The 18,412-nt window shown below is 47.8% G+C and overlaps 1 protein-coding gene across 1 annotated transcript; it reads right to left on the bottom strand.

Annotated features, from left to right (window-relative positions):
• Positions 1 to 1,705: 1,705 nt before the first annotated feature.
• Positions 1,706 to 3,285, bottom strand: LOC112897718 (rust resistance kinase Lr10-like). Its single transcript, XM_025966107.1, has 2 exons — positions 3,216 to 3,285; positions 1,706 to 3,085 (listed from the first exon to the last, which is right to left on the bottom strand). The coding sequence occupies exons 1-2, from the start codon at positions 3,262 to 3,264 to the stop codon at positions 1,830 to 1,832; spliced, it is 1,305 nt and encodes a 434-aa protein (XP_025821892.1). The 5' UTR covers positions 3,265 to 3,285; the 3' UTR covers positions 1,706 to 1,829.
• Positions 3,286 to 18,412: the final 15,127 nt, after the last annotated feature.

Here is an 18,412-nt window from a genome sequence, read left to right as displayed (position 1 = left end):
AGTTGCATTGTGAGTTTGTGACTAAGCGTTACAAGTAAGGTGTATTATAACATGCACACAAAGATAATTTGTTTGTCCTGTACTTTCGTCCTATATATCCGTGTACTAGTGTTTGGTATCTTTAAGTGGCACTAACAAAAATACAATCTGAAACCACATTTTCTGAGCATCTAAATGACCTGAATTAAAAACCTTCGACTGCAAAGTTTTAGATCTTATTGAAACCAACAATTTTCATATAAAGTTGATGTCCGTTCGAGTACGTATGTAAAAGTTACGAACTTTCGAATTGCTTGATACGAGAGGTGTCGCTGGAAATCCAGACATAGTTGACTTATCCGTGCTGGTTCTAGTATGTCCGGCACGGATGAGCTGAATGGGAATATTTCTCTAGTAGCGAGTGTTGTGCTTTAAATCTGATGCACAGAGCACAGTGATCATCTGCGTCGATTTTTTGCACTCCAAAATGTTTTGAAAGCGATGTAATGAAAAACACGATGAGTACTTTTTTGCACTCCAAAATGTTTTGAAAGCGATGTAATGAAGACTATAGAATAAAGAAGACGGGTGACATTGCTTGACAATTCGCCTCCAGACGGAAGCTTCCACATGACCAACAGAGGAGTGTGGCGACAGCTACCAACGAATCAAAAAAATTTGCTTGGGCAGGAAGCACCCGGTGAAGATGTGGCCCGCAGTTTCCTGTATCTGACGCATAGGATCAGGAGCACGGAGGCGCCTTGATTTTGTGCATAGTACCAATAGCTGTAGCCGATCTGCAATCCAAGAGCTAGCGACGAAATTCTGCATACCAAGCGAGCCCACGTCCACACTATAACAAATCAACACAACTAATCCATATAACAATCTCTCCGATAGACTTTATTATACATTTAGATATAATATATATGTAGATATTTACTAAATTCTTATAAGATGTTGCTCTTGCCGTTTGGAAAGTAATGCTTTGAGTTTACTAAAGCTTAAAAAAAGAAACAGTATTTTAACTTTATCATGTGTGTTTGGCAATTGATAAGAAGGGACATGGGAAACTAGCAGTCGTGGAAATGGAAGTTGACGGGCGGAATTAACACGGGAGTTTAACTTTTAATCTCGTGTCTTATTTGGATTGTGAAGCAATTTGTCGAGAGAGGGAGTTTAAGAAGGAATTTGAGTTCGATGTTAGGTTAATTTAAGAGCAAAATCTAAAAGTACAAATTCCGTCCACTCAGAATCTCTCGATATATGGTAAGTCATAGGTGAGAGTTTGCCCTCTACTTCCTCTATTAAAAAATATAGCTATTTTTGGATTTTTTCAAATCAAACCTTCTAAACTTTGACCAACTATCATAGCATGTTATCTTTTATTTAAAATTAGTTAGTTTTGAAAATATTATTGGTCAAAAATAAAAATATCTGACTTTAATCAAGTCTAAAAGTCATTATATTTTGGAACGGAGAACATCATCCCTTCTCTTTCAAACAGGTACTCTCCAACCAAAGAAATAAAGGATTTTTGAAATTTCTATCTGTTAACACCTCTTCCCCATATTATACACCCAGGGGCGGAACAAGATTAATATCTGTTTCTTCTATGTAGCTGTGCACTGAATTTTTTAATAAATTCAATATGTTTTTTTTGTAAAATTTCATTTGACATTTTCTCTAAGTTCGCCAAAATTTTAAAATTTTTCACAAAATGAAATTTTGTTACTACGAAGTTGACCAATCAATCCATTAGAAGTAAGCTGCTAGTACATGGAAGGCAAATATGCATAAAACTACAAGACCTAATACTTCCAGGAGGAATGGACCGGAAGAACTAATGTTTACGCGGCGGAGCCGAACGTGGTAGTGGTGTCCGCCGTGAAAGTTTGCGCCACCTGCTGATCGGAGTCAAGATGCGCGAAGGGGCTCACGGCCGGCGCGGCGACGTCCTCGTCGCCCTCCAGCATCCGCACCACGCCGCTCATCGGCGGTCTGTCCTCCGGCCGGTACTGCACGCACCACAGCGCCACCGCGCACATCCGCTCCACCTTCTTCCTCCCCTCCTTGCCGGCCTTGCCGGCCAGCGCCCGCGCCGCCAGCGCCTCCGTCTCCCCGCGCTCCAGCCGCTGCCACGCCCACCGCGGGTACCATCGCTCCACGCTCTCGTCCTGCGTGCCGCCGTCGACGTAGTTCCTGCGCCGCCCCAGGATCTCGAACAGCAGCATGCCGTAGCTGTACACGTCGCACTTGTGCGTCGCCGGCGCCGCCATCCACAACTCCGGCGCCGCGTACCCCGGGGTGCCCCGCCCGCCGCCGGTCATCGTCATGTGCGTCCTCTCCCGCTCGCACAGCCTCGCCAGCCCGAAGTCGGCCACCTTGGGACGGAAGTCCTCGTCGAGGAGCACGTTGCCGGGCTTGATGTCGTAGTGGATGATCCGCCGCTCGCAATCGTCGTGGAGGTACCGGATCGCCTTCGCCGTGCCGACGGCGACGTCGTAGAGCTTGTCGAACATGAGCTGGCCACCGTTCCCATTGTCGCCGTCGTCGTGGAAGAGGTGGCGGTCCAGCGAGCCGTTGGGCATGAACTCGTAGACGAGCGCCTTGAGCTCGGCGTCGAAGCAGAAGCCGTAGAGCCGGACGAGATTGACGTGCGACGTCCTGCCGATAGTGCCGATCTCCGCCATGAACTGTTCCTCGGCGCGCCGCCCCATGTTACTGCCGAGGACCTTCACGGCCACCTGCAGGCTGCCGTGATCCGGGAGGGGGATCTGGCCACTATACACGACGCCGAAGCCGCCGGCGCCGAGCTTTTCAGCGTAGTTGCCGGTGAATTCCTGCAGCTGCAGCGAGCTGAACCTCACGGGCCTGTTCTTGACGACGTCCACCGCGCCATAGCTGCTGCTGATCTTGCCGCTAGCCATCGTCGCCGTGCTGCCACCGCCGCCGACGATTGGTGCTGCAGCCGTCCTCATCTCCACCGTCGGCAGCACCGCCGGCTGCGGAAGGCCACCGTACTTGCGCATGATGCGCAGCTTGCAGCACTTGTACACGAGCACCGATACCACGATTATCACTATCCCGCCGGTGATCACGGACACTGAAGTTAACAAAAGCCATGAAGCCAATCAATCAACAAAGTTACTGATTTCTCTTGCAAATCAAACTTTCTGACAACAGATCGATCACGCATCAACAATATCCATGGATCAACAAAATCATCTGCTTACCGATGGATATTGCAATGTTCCCGCCTGTTGTTGCATCAACCGACGACATATCCGATTGCCGAACTGGGTCAAGAATCAATTACTGGTCTTATCAGTTTACCTGGTGGTTATGCAGATATAAGTAAAAGAATCGACCAGCTCACGACAAGTTGGTTTGACTAGGCTTGCTTGTCAAACTTTGACGTGGAAAAGTTACAGTAGCATTGCGCCTAAACGCCACAAGTTGTAGTATAAAATGAATACGACGGTAGTAATTTGTTTGTCCTGTACTTTTTTGTCTTATTATCACGTACGTATGACGATATTTAATAGTCAAAGAGGGAGAACACAGATAATGGCTGAGTTCAGTGACATTTTATTGCTTTCTTTAATATTCATTGCCTCCAAATGAAAGCAATGACCATTGTTTCTTGACGAATATACAGCTGAGCGTAACCAAACCTCTACCTTGAGAAACTGACATGTTGCTAATTGTCTTTAACGTGTGATCAACCGGTGCAATTCTTCTAACCACTACAACCTCTCATTTTAGCTTTTGTGCAAAGTTGAACTATGCTAATTAAGTTGGACCAAGTCTTTTCATATACTAATGTATAAAATCATATTTCATGTCATTAATCTAATGATACTTTTTTGGCATCATAAATATTATCTACATCAAATCGCAATCGTAACACATGGTTTGTTCATAAAGAACAGCGAGTCTGATTGTATCATAGACCAAGAAGCTAGGAAAAAAATCTCAAAAAAAGAAGCTAGGAAAAAAAGGAAAAATTCAAATTCTCATCATGTTTAATTTTTTTTTTCTGTTTGTTCTATTTGTCGCGTTGAATACAATAGTGACTATGTGCTGGTTCCTTCCCTACCTTAATTTCTTCGAACCTTCTGTGGTCGCTGGTACAACTGGTGGTTAGCAAAGAAGAATTCAAACTGGCCAAAAAGCTACAGTTGCTTAGCTTCTTTCCAAGAACACCGTTGCATTAATTATGAGATAAATATAACGGTTGAAGAACAAAATGATATAAATAGCTTCTACTACGTCCTATAAGGTGGTAAACTATGTATCCAACAAATATCTAATATTGTGCAATTATATAATTAACAGCAGTCGGATGGTACTAACTGAATCTTTGGGCCTTTCATGGATGAGAGCGACATCACAAGCGAAGATGGAAATGACAAAGGTTTCAAACACCAGGTCAGCAGCACTTATCAATACAGATTAGACAGTGGGGTACCGTTGGAAAAAAATACTTGACACACAGGGAAAAAGTTGTTTCTTCCCTGTGAGCCCGTGGGGTACCGTCAGAAAAAATACCTGACACACTCAGGGAAAAAGTGGTTTCCGTTAGTACTATTTCCAAGAGTATGAAACCTACTGAAACTACCACCAAGAGCTATAAAGTGTCATTTCATCTGATTTCATCCAATCCGGTGTATCACATTAATATCTATGGCTTGCCTATGAAACTGTACATTGGAGGTATAGTTTCAATCATCAACTAAAATTAGTTTCGATGATGTTGGAAATTTTGGAAACCATCTCATGTAACCTCATGGTGAGAAGGGCTTTAGTACTTTGCTTTATTCTGCCTAGTATATCATTATAGAACATATTATTTTAGTACTTCTGCTTTATTCGGTCTATATCATTATAGAACATATCATTTCATGATGACTTTTACCATTCATCCTTCCGGTTTTCGAGCTGGCAGTCACTACTACAAAAATAATTTATAGCAACACTCTATTTTTTTCTAGGAGCGGGTCAAAAGGTAACCTGCTCCTACAAATGGAGTGGGGGTGCTGTAGCATCCGACCCGCTCCAAAAAGAGTATTTTTAGGGGCAGGTTACGTCATCACCCGCCCCTAAAATGCGGGTGACACCACTACCTGCCTCTGGAAATGGTGGCATTTCTATGGGCGGGTGATGGCATCACTCGTCTCTAAAAATACATTTTTAGGGGCGGGTGATGGCATGAACCGCCCCTAAAAATGGTTTCACGTAAAAAATTCGTAACCTTTTCATATGATCTCGGATGAAGTCAAACTTTATACCAAAATTGTAAAGAATGACTAGATATAAAATTTTGTAGTTGATAACATTTTTAATTAAGGTCATTTAGTTGTCCAAAAAATTATTTTGGCTATGACTATATAGTATCTCGTACAACTCAATTCATACTTTGAGGTTTCAAGTGTGTATATTTCGTCAAGTGTATACCCCGGGTGATGCTTGTGGTGGTGACCCGCCCCTACAAATCGATTTTCAGAAAATAAAAAAATAAAAATAGCAAAATAAAAAATATTGCAGCGAACCAGCCACCACCACAAGCATCACCGAGGTATGCACTTGACGAAATATACACACTTGTATCACCCGGGATTCCCTAAAAGTCGTATTTTTAGCTGCAAGAAGTAGGGGCGGGTACCGCACCTGCCTCTAAAAATACATTTTTACCCGCCCCTACGAACCTTTTTTAGTAGTGAGTGAGTTCAAACAGCATGGATACCATTCAGTTTTCATGCTGGTTCTGGCGGCAGCCGTGTTCAAAGACACGGACACGAATAAAGGGAGTGTTTTGGATTCAAAGGGCTAAACTTTAGTCCATATCACATCGAATATTTCATTACTAATTAGGAGTATTAAACATAGAGTAATTATAAAACTAATTGCACAGGTGGAGGCTATTTCGCGAGGTCAATCTATTAAGCCTAATTAATCCATCATTAGCGCATATTTACCTAGCACCACATTGTCAAATTACGAATTAATTATATTTAATAGATTCGTCTCGCAAATTAGCCTCTATCTGTACAACTAGTTTTATAATTAGTATATATTTAATACTTCTAATCAGTAACCAAACATTTGATGTTACATGGGCTAAAGTTTAGCCTTGGAATGGAAACGCCCCCAAAGTCATCGTGGATAATTGCCCAAGTTTCCGTTACACTTCCAGGACTTAAACTGCCAGCTGTAGTTGCAAGTTGGCAGAGATGTCGTACCTGTTGGTACTAATTTTATAGGCAGGAGTTCTTACTCACCGAACATATAGCGAAATATAGAGAAAATTCCTTCTATGCCATAAAATATATGTGGTTGAGATCGGCAAGATGGAACACGTGGCATCCGTCAGGTGGGGCAATTCAGGGTTGAATTTGCTTAAGGAATGCATAGAGTTCTTTTTTCTAATCATGAAGACACACAAGGAGCAGGATGCATCCATGTAGCTGGGCGTTTGGCTGTCGGAGCTCTCTGATAAGAGAGGTGAGTCTGAAACCCCAAAAGTTTGGAGGCTAGGCTGGCCGGTCGCTAGCTAGGAACAGCCATTACCATCATGTGTTGGAGGCTAGAGCTGCAGTAGATGCCAATTGAGTACTCGTGATCGACTGATCGTTGTAGCATATAGGCTGAGTCAGAGACGTCGTGATCAATGGTGGCTACTGGTGTGGTGACCCGGCGTTGCAATGGCATGAAAGTGTTGTCTGCACCACAGATATCAATGAATATATTGGAAGGATCATGTTCTTCATCCAGCTGACTCAGCATCAGCAATCACCTGGTGCCTGCTCTAGCATTTTTGCTATTTTGAATGAATGGGCAGCAATGTGCAAATGGGTCAGGCACACTCGAAAATTGAGCATGGAATTGGTAAGGCTCAAATGGAGATTATGCTTTCAACCAAAAAAATATTAGGCTTGGAATGGTTTAGACCTTCAAAAGAACCGGGCCCTCAGTCCCAAAGAAATGACGGGTTAGAAAAAAATTAAAATGGCTGAATTTTAACATGAAATAGACTACAGTTGGGCTTAACCCATAAAAGATTTTTTTTACTACATTGGCTTTGCTAGATCACCTACTATTTTGTTAGGAATCAAATCGCCAAAATAGGCATGCACATGACATCTTAGTCATTGCCACGACACAAGGGGCTAAAATATTATGTTGTCGTTCTCTATCCTACGTGGTATTTTGTGACGTATCCTGGTATGGTATGAATAAAGATAAAAATAAAATGTCAAAAATTAATGATGCCAGAAGAACCGTAGAAATATTTATGATAAAAAAACTTGTTTTCGTCACAAACTATTTGTCGGTACATATAGACAGGGGTACCTCCTGCTAGGGTGTCCAGACTCTTAGCGTATCACCATACGTGATCTCCCCCTCGCCTTCTGGGTGACGTGGCATACGGCCCAGGCCTAACAGCTGGGACTGTGGTCTCCGGACCCTCCCCGAGCTCTATGAGGTCCGAGGCCACCACATACCACGGAAGGCAAGGGAGCTCTCGAGTAGCCCCTGCGGACCCGGACTCCCCAGGGAGGTCCGGAACCGCCACGTGTGATGGCCGGACCATCACGGACCTGACCGCTCCAATCGGCCTCGGGGGCCCGGACCCCCCTCCCTCCGGGGAGGGGTCCGGTGCTGCCACGTGCCGCCCCTGCGGAGGGAGCGTGGCTGGCCCTGCCACGTGCGTGTGGCAGGAGGCCCTTCGCGGGTCTCCAGCCCACCTACCAGCGTTTAATGCGGTAGCTGGGCCGGGTGCCCCCAGGTCAAAAGGGGTGGCCTACCCCTGACACACGGGGCAGGTAGGCTGACACCACGGTAAGCCCGTCTGTTTCCAAGGCGGCGCGTCGTATCACCGTTACTGTGAGCAAGCGGCGTGCAGTCCCGTCACGGCGCGGCACGTGGCGTGATGATGGCCTGTAACAGGTAAGCTGAGGCGTGCGCTGCCACAGTGCGCGTGGAGGCAACGGCGCGGCGGGTCAGCACTGCCCCCACGTCTGTCAGAGTCGTACCCAACAGTGGCGGCGCAACACCACTGTTGGGTAACATTGATAGCGGTCACTGTGCCTGCAGGACAGCACACGACCGTATCCGGATGGTGGATACGCACACTATCTTCCCAACCGTGAAGGCTACAACAGGGAGCTGGAGATGGAGATCTCCATATCATATAGGGTAGGCACCTGTTGGCTGGGCCCACCTGTCGGGGTCCCGCACAGTGTAAACACCTCTCTTGAACTATAAAAGGGAGAGTGTACTCGTTAGAAGACAAGTTTTTCACACATACAAGCTCGCGGAGCTTTCCTTCCAGGCTAGCACAGTCAATACAACACCAAAGTGGACGTAGGGTGTTACGCTCCGGCGGCCCGAACCACTCTAAATCCTTGCGTTCTTCCTGCACTCATCCGCACATCGATCGAGCGCTCCTAAGTCTCCTCCAAACCCATCCTTGACTAGGATTAGGCAGGTGCTTTCCGCCACCCGGCTGGAGAATTCCTCCGACATTTGGCGAGCCAGGTAGGGGGCTCAGGTTTGGTTTGCGCTCGGTCGACCTTCACGACCTCAATGGCGCAGGAAGATGATCACAACGACCTCCTGTTGGGCGAGGAGGTGGCGTCCACGACACCACATGTTTCCCGTCGTCCAACATTCAAGGCGGCGCGAGCAGCTCCGCAACACGCTGCGGCGCGGGCCTTAGTGGCCCAATCGGTGACCGCACCGAATGGGCCGCTCATGGCAGCCAGGGAGTTGCTCTGCAATCCCCCTGGTGAGGCGGCCTTGCCCGACGCCCAGAGGCAATGGCGTGATGATATCGACCGCCTCCTTAACCTGGCGCAGGCTTCCCCATGTTCAGCGGGGGGGTCTGCCTCCAGGCAACGCCGTTGTCAGGGCGGCGCATCCGGTTCTGTGCACTCACCATCAGTGAGGAGTGCACGGACCGAAGACCTCCGGGCGGAGCTCAACCGCAGACGTGTGGGAGAGGACACCCGTGTCTCCATCGAGCGGGCGCGTGGTCGCCGGCTCAGTATCAAGGGTCGCAACCTCGATGCCGAATTCGCTGCAGTGGTTTCGGCCCCGCAGGGACCCGTCCAGGCACCGGTGTCCGGGGTGGGCTGCGCCGCGCTCGCAGACCACCTCCACGCGGTCGCCTGGCCGTCCAAGTTTTGGCCACACCTGCCAGAGAAGTACTATTATCACGGCTTTCCGACAGGGGGTCCGTGATGAGAAGATGCTGGAGAAGCTGGCGACCCACCAGGTGGAAACCGTCACCACCTTGTTCGCCTTGGCGGACAAATGCGCCAGGGCAGCGGAGGGCCGTGCATGGCACTCCGCAATCCAGGCAGGTCCCGCTTAGACGAGTGGGCCCAGTGTCGCTGCCCCTGGCAGCAGCAAGAAGAAGAACAAGAAAAGCCGTGGCCTCGACAAGTCACGGATCAGGGGACCGGCCGTTGCCGCGGCAACGACCGGGGGCCAGAACCCCCGCGGCAAGCCCCCACGGCAGCAGCGCACCGACCCCAGGTTGTGCCCTGTTCACCCTGGGGCTCGCCACAGCGCCACCGAGTGCTGTGAGATCCAAAAACTCATGGAGCGCCTCAGCAAGAGGCGCGACCAAGCCTCAAGGGAAGGCTCCTCCCCTCCACGGCGGTCCGGCAAGGAGAAGGTCTCCGATACCGATGCGGCCGCCGCGGAGAGGGAGTTGGGGTACCAAACCCCCAACAAAGACCTCAAGGGTCTCTTTCACCGGTCCGATTCCGAGTCCGGTGGAGACGAGCGCCGCAAGAAGCTGTACGTGATGTACGGCGGCAGCTCGGAACACGTCTCCCGGCGCGACATCAAGACCCTTCATCGAGAAGTCTTCTCGGTGAAGCCGGCGACGCCGAAGGCGGTGCCGCACCAGCGGTGGAGGAACACTACCATCACCTTCGGGCCGTTGGACTACCCGGAGAACATGGCGGGAGCTGGTGTGCTGCCGCTTGTCACGGCACCCACCATCTCCAACGTCCGCCTCCACCACGTGCTGATCGACGGGGGTGCAGGCCTCAGCATCATCAGCTATGCAGCGTTGTTATCGCCATAATCTGACCGGGCCAGAAGTGGGCCATGGAGCAAGGTGGGCCTAGAAGGCAGTTACGATAAGCTTGCGAATCGGACCCCGTGCGGGCGATTGGGGCCAGAAAGGCCGTGTAAATTAAGATATAGGCGGTTAAGAGTCGTGTCGTGTTTAGTTAGGGTTAGGAGGACAAGTCTACGGACTATAAGGGCCAGTTTGGCAGAGCTCCCAGAGCTGATTCTCTGCTGAATCCAGCAAGAGCTCTGCCAAACAGTTTTTCAGAGAGAAGTGATTCTCTGTTGATTCTGTGGAGTGATTCTCTGAAATGAACTAAGAGGCTGGGAGCTGAAAAAAGTAGCTTCTCCTGATTCTGTGAAGTGATTCTCCATCCTGATTTTAAGAGTTTATGCTAGAGAATCAAAGAGAATCACCTTCAGCCACAGAATCACTTCTCTTAGAGAATCAGCTCCCACAGAGAATCAGGATCAGTTGGAGCTCTACTAAACTGGCCCTAAATATGTACCATGAATAAACAAGAAAAGGGAATCATTCGTCAACAACTCTCGGCGCATCGCTTCCCCTGTTTAGGGTTTTTCATCGGGTAAGTGCCATGCGGCCCCGATCACGCTCTGCGTGATCGGGGTAGCATTACCCTTGCTCATTTGTTTGTATGTTGCTCGTTCTAAAGCCTTGTAGATGACGAGTAGCATTAGTTATCTTAGCACGCATAGAGTAATATTATCCCTTTTGCATCTTGATCATGCATTGTTCGTTGCTCTCGTGTGCTTAATCATCGTGTTTGATCACGGACGCGATGGTTGTATCTTGTTTTGTCTTTATCAGTAGATCTGATCTGTTATGGCTAGTTTCTTTTTATTTAGAGGCTTAGTTCGATATGTGCATGATTAGGCCTTGCAAACGAGTTGAATGTTCCGGCAATATGCTTTTGTATCAGCTTGTAGCTTAAATAGGGGTTGCTCTAGGAATTTTTTTTTGTGATCTCTATTCAAGTCATTTGTTCCAGTGCTGTTGTATATTTGTTAGGCTTAATCACGTGTAGGATGTTCCGATCGTGCAGTGAGGGCTTAGTTATCGTGGGTTGGATTAGATTGATATTTATAAAGCAAGATGTGTTTAAATATATACATCTGTATGTTGCCTGTTCCAAAGATCCGATCCAGTATTGATGCAATCGGCTCTCTACAGCCGATACCGGGGAGGAGGTGATGAGCCGATCATGGCTCGGACTAATATTTACGCATGTCTGTGCACGCAGGAGTTTGACACGTCACACCTTCCTGATCAGGTGTAGGATCAGCTGGCACGCCTAGCGACTTCAAGCCAGGGTGCGCGCCAGATCGCTGGGCCGTTGACCGAGGGACCGGGGCCCACCAACTGTCTTGGAAGCCTCCCGGCTCCTCGTGTTGCCTGTCACTGCCCGCCGGTGGGTTTTGGCCGACAACACATTCTGGCACGCCGGTGGGACCATCTTCATCGACTTCATCATCATCATCGACACCGTCTTCATCGACTTCATCATCACCATTGACTTCGTCAATCGCGGATGGCGGAATGGCAAGAGACAACCCAATCACTTATGAGGAGCTCTCTGCCGAGCACAAGCAAAGATATGATGAAATCAAGGCTCAATTTGAAGCCGACCTCATCGGATCTTTCGAAAGGACTCGTAACCATGGCGTCAGGTGGAGAGGGTTTTCACCTGAAGGTGCTCTTGACGGAGTAGATCTGTCTACCGCTTCTGAAGATCGTACCAGAGCTCTGTGGCAGGAGGTAAATTATGCGGTGGCTCATTCGTTGCACCGGCATTCTGAGAGTTTGGTCAACGCTTTCGAGCGTGTAGCTTTGCGAGTGGTCCAAGAAATTATGAAGCATCAACATTCTCCAACTGGGCCTACTTTGGAAAGTCATAAGGGAGAATTGCCATTCCAGACTAGACCTCCATTGCCTTATGCGCTCACAGCTGCAGAATCACATGGTGCTCCAACTTTTGTGGTTTATAAAGTGGGAGGTAATCCCATGGATCGCCAGTTCTTCAGCGAGCCACCTAAGGAGATCCCACATGGTTACACCTGTGCATACATACCGGATAGCAATAACCCGATACATTCTGCACAAAAAGTAGTTGGAGGGGTTTCTAGAGCCGACGCAGACAAGCAAGTTGGGTATGATCTCTGTATCAGATCCGTTGCAAGTAAGGTTCTTCTCGCAATCACTCACAGGACCGGCCTTCGGGTGGTATATATCATTAGGTCCTAATTCTATCCGTACCTGGAAGCAGCTGGAAGAACAATTCCATATTCAATATCATTCAGAAGCTGCAGAGGCGGGAATTGCCGATCTGGCGCAGGTACGACAGAAGCATGGAGAGACTGTGGCAGAGTTCGTTCAGCGCTTCAAGGAGATGAAGAACAGGTGTCATTCAACACGGATCTCGGAAAAGGAAGCCGTTGAATTGGCATCATTGGGATTATTGAAGCCGATCAGAGATCTGGCCTTTCAATTGGAATTCACTTCTTTGGCGCATCTAGTCCAGAAGCTGACGACGCATGAGCAGCATCACCTTGAGTTGTACCAAGAAAGATTTAAGCGTCAAGTGGTGCTAGCTAATGCAGAAGAAGCCGATGACTCCGGGGAAGAAATGGAAGTATCAGTTGCAGAATGGGCTCGCGGCGCAAATCCCATACCGTGCAAGTGGGTAAAGCAAACTGGGCCTGCAAAGGGGTTTGATTTTGATGTGGGTAAGGTCGAACAAATTTTCAACTTATTATTAAAAGAAAAGTAGTTGAAGTTTCCAGAAGGATACAAACCTCCCACGGCGCAGGAGTTAAAAGGAAGATCATATTGTAAATGTCATGATTCTTTTACCCACAGCACCAGTGATTGCAAGGAGCTCCATCAGCAAATCCAATCGGCTATTGAGCAGGGCCGATTGATCCTAGGCCAGACTGCCATGAAAGTCGACCCTCAGCCGTTCCCTGGTGTCAACATGGTAGAAGGTTACGACCGGTCTGCAAGGCGACAACTGGACTTCACGCTTGGCATCAACATGGTGGGGTGGCATCACGCCGCCAGGGCAAGAACAGAGAGGCTGATCCCAGCGATCGGTCCCAAAAAAAGAAGAAGGAGTACGTCTCAGAGGAACAAGTAAGGTATGTAAGGAATCAACGGCCAACTTTCTCTGATCTTCTCAGAAAATATGAATACCAGTACCAGCAGCGCCTCCGGCGGGAATCTGAGGAAGAAGAATATGAGCGTCGTACCGGAAAACGCTTGAGGAAGCACAAAGATGCCCGTGATCATTGGCACTGCCCGTTCTTCATGTACTGTTGGGATTCAAGTATGAGCCGACTGCCTACTGTCAGGGATTGCCCAGAGTGTGGACCAATGAAGCCAGAAGCAAGGGATTCAATTTTCCGGTGGCTAGGACCTGCTCCAACCCAGCAAGAACGGGTTCGATCACCACAAAGGGAAGATGAAGAAGAAGATAGTTATCATCGTCCACGTTGGTGCCCTGATGGACTTAATCATTCCCAGAAGCGCAGGGTTCAGCGGCTGCGTAGCTTGGAGGAGGCTGAGGCCAAGTACATCGCGACTTTAAGGAAAGCACGACAAGATCTGGCGGAACAGGTCCATTATGTGCAGAAAAAGAGTCGCGCCCTCCCAGGAGAGAATGGTGGCCCAAGTCAACAAAAGCCGATAAGAAGGTATCGACTGATGCACGCATGGTTTTTGTACTTCCTGCAGAGTTCCATGCTCGGACCCAGGAGGAGCCGTCGGTAGCCCAGCTTGATTTGGGACTACGGCCGGTGATGTTCGAAAAGTCACAAGCCAAGAATTACAAGCACCTGAAGGCCTTGTTTCTTAAAGGGTATATTAATGGTCAGCCCATTAATAAAATGCTGGTGGATACGGGAGCGGCAGTTAACATCATGCCGTACTCAGTTCTGCGCCATTTGGGGCGGTCCACCGGAGATCTGATCAAGACCAATGTCACACTAAGTGACTTTAATGGGCAGACTTCAGAAGCTCAGGGCATCCTGAGTGTGGATCTCACCATTGGAAACAAGACCGTCCCGACTTCGTTCTTCATCGTTAACAACAAAAGTACCTACAATGTTTTACTTGGCAGGGACTGGATTCACACTAACTGCTGCATTCCCTCTACAATGCATCAATGTTTGATCTAGTGGGATGGAGACGAGGTGGAAGTGGTCCAGGCAGACGACTCGATTGAAATTTCGCATGCAGCCATGAGCATCTGGGACGCGGAAGATCAAGAGCCGATTTCAGGGATGAGCTTGGAGGGGTGTGATCACATCGAGGCTATAAAAAATGGAGTAAGGCTGGTCTTATCCACCAGCCTTACAGAATAAAGGAGCCGCAAGAAGCGAGACATTGCAGCGAAGCTATAGAGGCCGATTCCAGCAATCGGCCCCAAAAAATTGAATTTTTGATGTCAAGCATTTCACATAGTTTTTATGGGATGGCCAGCGCTGGCAGCCGGCCTTATTCTTTTTGTAAAAACTTGAATAATAATGGGACGCGCGGAATGGCCGATCTTAACGATCGGCCGGAATTCTTTTTACTATCTTCCTTTTCCATCTGCAGCATTGATCTAACAGAGGATGGGAAGTTGGGATATGGTTTCACGTCGGCTGACGAACTTGAAGAAATAGATATTGGTCCTGGGGATAAGGCACGACCAACGTTCATTAGTAAGAAGTTGCATCCATCCTTGCGAGAGCCGATGATAGCTTTATTGAAGGAATATGCCGATTGCTTTGCCTGGGATTACACGGAGATGCCTAGGCTGGATAGGAGCATAGTGGAGCATCGGCTCCCTCTTAAAAGTGGATTTTGACCATTCCAACAGCAAATACGCCAGATGAAAGCCGATGTCCTGGTTGAAGTGAAAAAAGAAGTGGAGAAAATGTTAGAAGCCGGATTTATCAGAGCTTGCAGGTATGTCGAATGGATCTCAAGTGTTGTACCTGTGCGGAAAAAGGATGGCCGATGGCAGGTTTGCGTGGATTTCAGAGATCTCAACAGGGCCACTCCGAAGGACGAATATCCAATGCCTGTTGCAGAAATATTGATTAATGCGGCCGCCGGTCACAAAATTTTGAGTTTCATGGATGGTAATGCTGGGTATAATCAGATTTTTATGGCCCCTGAAGATATACACAAGACTGCATTCAGAGTACCTGGAGCGGTGGGTCTATTCGAGTACGTGGTTATGACCTTCGGTCTGAAAAATGCTGGTGCTATGTATCAGCGTGCCATGAATCACATCTTCCATAATTTGATCGGCAACTTGGTAGAAGTTTATATCGATGACATCGTGGTAAAGTCAGCATTGGTTGAGGGACATCTGGATGATTTACGGCAGGTTCTGGAATGAACTAGAAAGTTCGGGCTCAGGATGAACCTGAAAAAGTGCGCCTTTGGTGTGTCAGCCGGGCAGTTTTTGGGTTTTCTGGTTCATGAAAGAGAAATAGAGATTGGCCTAAAAAGCCAGGAAGTCGTACGCACTATGGTGCCACCGACTACCAAGAAGGGGCTCCAGCAACTTATTGGCAAGATTAACTTCGTCAGGAGTTTTATTTCTAATCTATCTGGGCGGATTGAACCTTTTATGGAGTTAGTGAAAATCAAAACCAATGAAGAATTCTGCTGGGGGGCAAAACAGCAACGGGCATTTGAAGATATTAAAGAATATTTGTCAAGACCGCCATTGTTGGTGCCACCACAACAAGATAGGCCATTTTACATATATTTGTCAGTCGGCGACACCTCTATTGCTTTAGTGGTAGTACAATTATATGATGGCAAGGAGAGGGTGGTATTTTATCTCAGCAGTAGGATGTTCGACGCAGAAACAAGGTACCCCGATATGGAGAAACTTTGTCTTTGCTTATTTTTTACATGCATCAAGCTTCGCCATATCCTGCTATCGGCTGAGGTAATCATCATTTGCAAATCGGATGTTATAAAGTACATGCTATCGGCTCTTGTATTGATAGGCCGATTGGGGAAATGGATGTTCGCATTATCAGAGTTCGACTTCCGATATCAGTCCGCAAAAGCAGTTAAAGGGCAGGCGTTAGCGGATCTTATTGCTGAGAGGGTCAATACCAATATAGCAGCACTTTCCGTACGAGCCTGGGCTATGTACTTCGACGGGTCAGTTTGTGGAGACGGATGTGGCATCGGCATCTTGCTGGTATCGCCTCGGGGGGCACGGTATTCTTTCTCGATCAGATTACCTGCTACTTGTACCAACAACCTTACAGAGTACGAGGCGGTGCGTAAAGGCACGGAGTTGCTTCTGGAGGCTGGAGCCGAAGCTGTAGAAGTCTTCGGGGACTCGAAATTGGTAATTTCCCAACTCACAGAAGAATACCGGTGTGAAAGCAAGCTATTATTTCCGCTATGGGTGCAATGCCAGGAATTAATGGCCCAGTTCAGGTATATAAATTTTTATTGGATACCTAGGGCTCGGAATGCAGAGGCCAATGATCTAGCACAACTGGCTTCGGGGTACAAAACCGATGGGCCAAATCATCAGGTGTACTTACTGGATCAGGGAGATTGGAGAGCCGATATCTTCAATTACTTGAAGGATTCGGCTCGGGGGGCACCCAAGAGGATATGGTACAAAGCCATGAGGTATGTCCTGATAGGGGATGATATGTTTTACAGGACATTGGAGGGGTTGTTGTTTAAATGTTTGGGGCCGGTTGAATCCAATCAGCTCCTGCATGAGGTCCATGAAGGAACGTGTGGGACTCATCAGTCAGCTCACAAGATGAAGTGGTTAATTAGGCGATCAGGGTACTACTGGCCCACCATGCTTGAAGATTGTTTTAAGTATTATAAGGGGTGTCAAGCATGTCAGAGGTTCGGAAAGATCCAGATGGTGCCAGCGTCCGTGATGAACCCCATTATTAAACCATGGCCATTCAGAGGCTGGGGTATGGATATGATTGGCAAAATTAATCCTCCATCTAGCAAGGGTCATCAGTTCATTTTAGCTATCACAGATTATTTCACTAAATGGGTGGAAGCGGTTCCAATGAAATCGGTGGCATCTAAAGATGTTATTCAGTTCGTCAAGGAACACGTCATTCACAGATTTGGGATCCCTCAGACCATTACAACAGATGGCGGTTCGGTTTTTATTTCAGAAGAATTCAAGAAGTTTGCCGCTGATATGGGTATCAAGCTGATTAGATCATCTCCATATTATGCTCAGGCAAATGGACAAGCCGAAGCGTCCAATCAGAGAGTTATCAAATTGATTAAGAGGAAGGTTGATGAATACCCCAGACGCTGGTACGAGGTCTTGTCAGAAGCATTGTGGGCATACCGTATATCTTGTCACGGGGCGACAAAAACTTCCCCTTATCACTTGGTCTATGGGCAAGAAGCCGTGTTACCGTGGGAAATTACGGCTGGATCAAGGCATGTGGAATTCCAGAATGACTTATCTGCTGAAGAATATGCTACCCTGATGAGTGACAATGTGGAGGACCTCACGAAGCTTAGGCTATGGTCGCTAGAGAAGATTAAGGAGAATAAAGCTAAGGTAGCCCGTGCATATAATAAAAAGGTCAAACCGAAGGAATTTCAAGTAGGAGACTTGGTCTGGGAAGTAGTATTACCATTGGGAACTAAGGATGCGGCATATGGCAAGTGGTCCCCAAACTGGCACGGGCCGTACAGGGTTGACCAGGTCCTACCCGGGAATGCATATATGCTTGAAGAATTGGATGGCGTCAAGTTTCCAGTGGCAGTTAATGGCTAACATCTTAAGAAATATTTCCCAAGTATGTGGGCCGACGTACAGTAAAGCCGATGGCACCCATCAGGCAATAAGCCGATATGACCAGTAAGCTAAGAAAAGAGACACGGGCCAAGCCGATGGCGTTTTGGCAAGACAAGAAATGAAAAAGGGAGGCCGATGAGTATGATCGGCTCATACGTTGACAAAAGGCATTAGAACAGCCGGTGTAAAACCATCGACGTTAGAAGTTTTTGTAGCAATCAATCACCACAAGTTATCAAATAGCCGATGTATAACCATCGACTCCAGGGTCACGACATGAAAATACAGAGTTCATCTCGGGTAGGTTTTCTGGAGGAAATCATTGATGGCAGCAATGGCGTTGAAACGGATGCGGTCAACTTCAGCAATTACCGCTTCGTCCTCTTCGTCCGCCCCCGGCACCACTTGCTTGCTCAGGCCGCTCAGTTCGGCCAGGTCCGTCTTCAGCTCGGCGGTCAAGGCTGCTGCCTCCTGCTTAGAACCCGCAATAAGATCTTTTTCTTCCT

This window comes from Panicum hallii, chromosome 6 (assembly GCF_002211085.1).
Source record: "Panicum hallii strain FIL2 chromosome 6, PHallii_v3.1, whole genome shotgun sequence".
Classification (NCBI taxonomy): Eukaryota; Viridiplantae; Streptophyta; class Magnoliopsida; order Poales; family Poaceae; genus Panicum; species Panicum hallii.
The sequence above is the reverse complement of the archived record's forward strand: the minus strand, read 5'-3'. Positions and strand labels throughout refer to the sequence as shown.

What these genes read in the sequence shown, in the direction of transcription:
- LOC112897718 (XM_025966107.1), bottom strand. Translation starts at nt 3,264, where the DNA reads ATGTCGTCGGTTGATGCAACAACAGGCGGGAACATTGCAATATCCATC. An exon ending in GAACATTGCAATATCCATCG is followed by an intron (nt 3,086 to 3,215) that starts GTAAGCAGATGA and finishes TGTTAACTTCAG; the next exon opens with TGTCCGTGATCACCGGCGGG.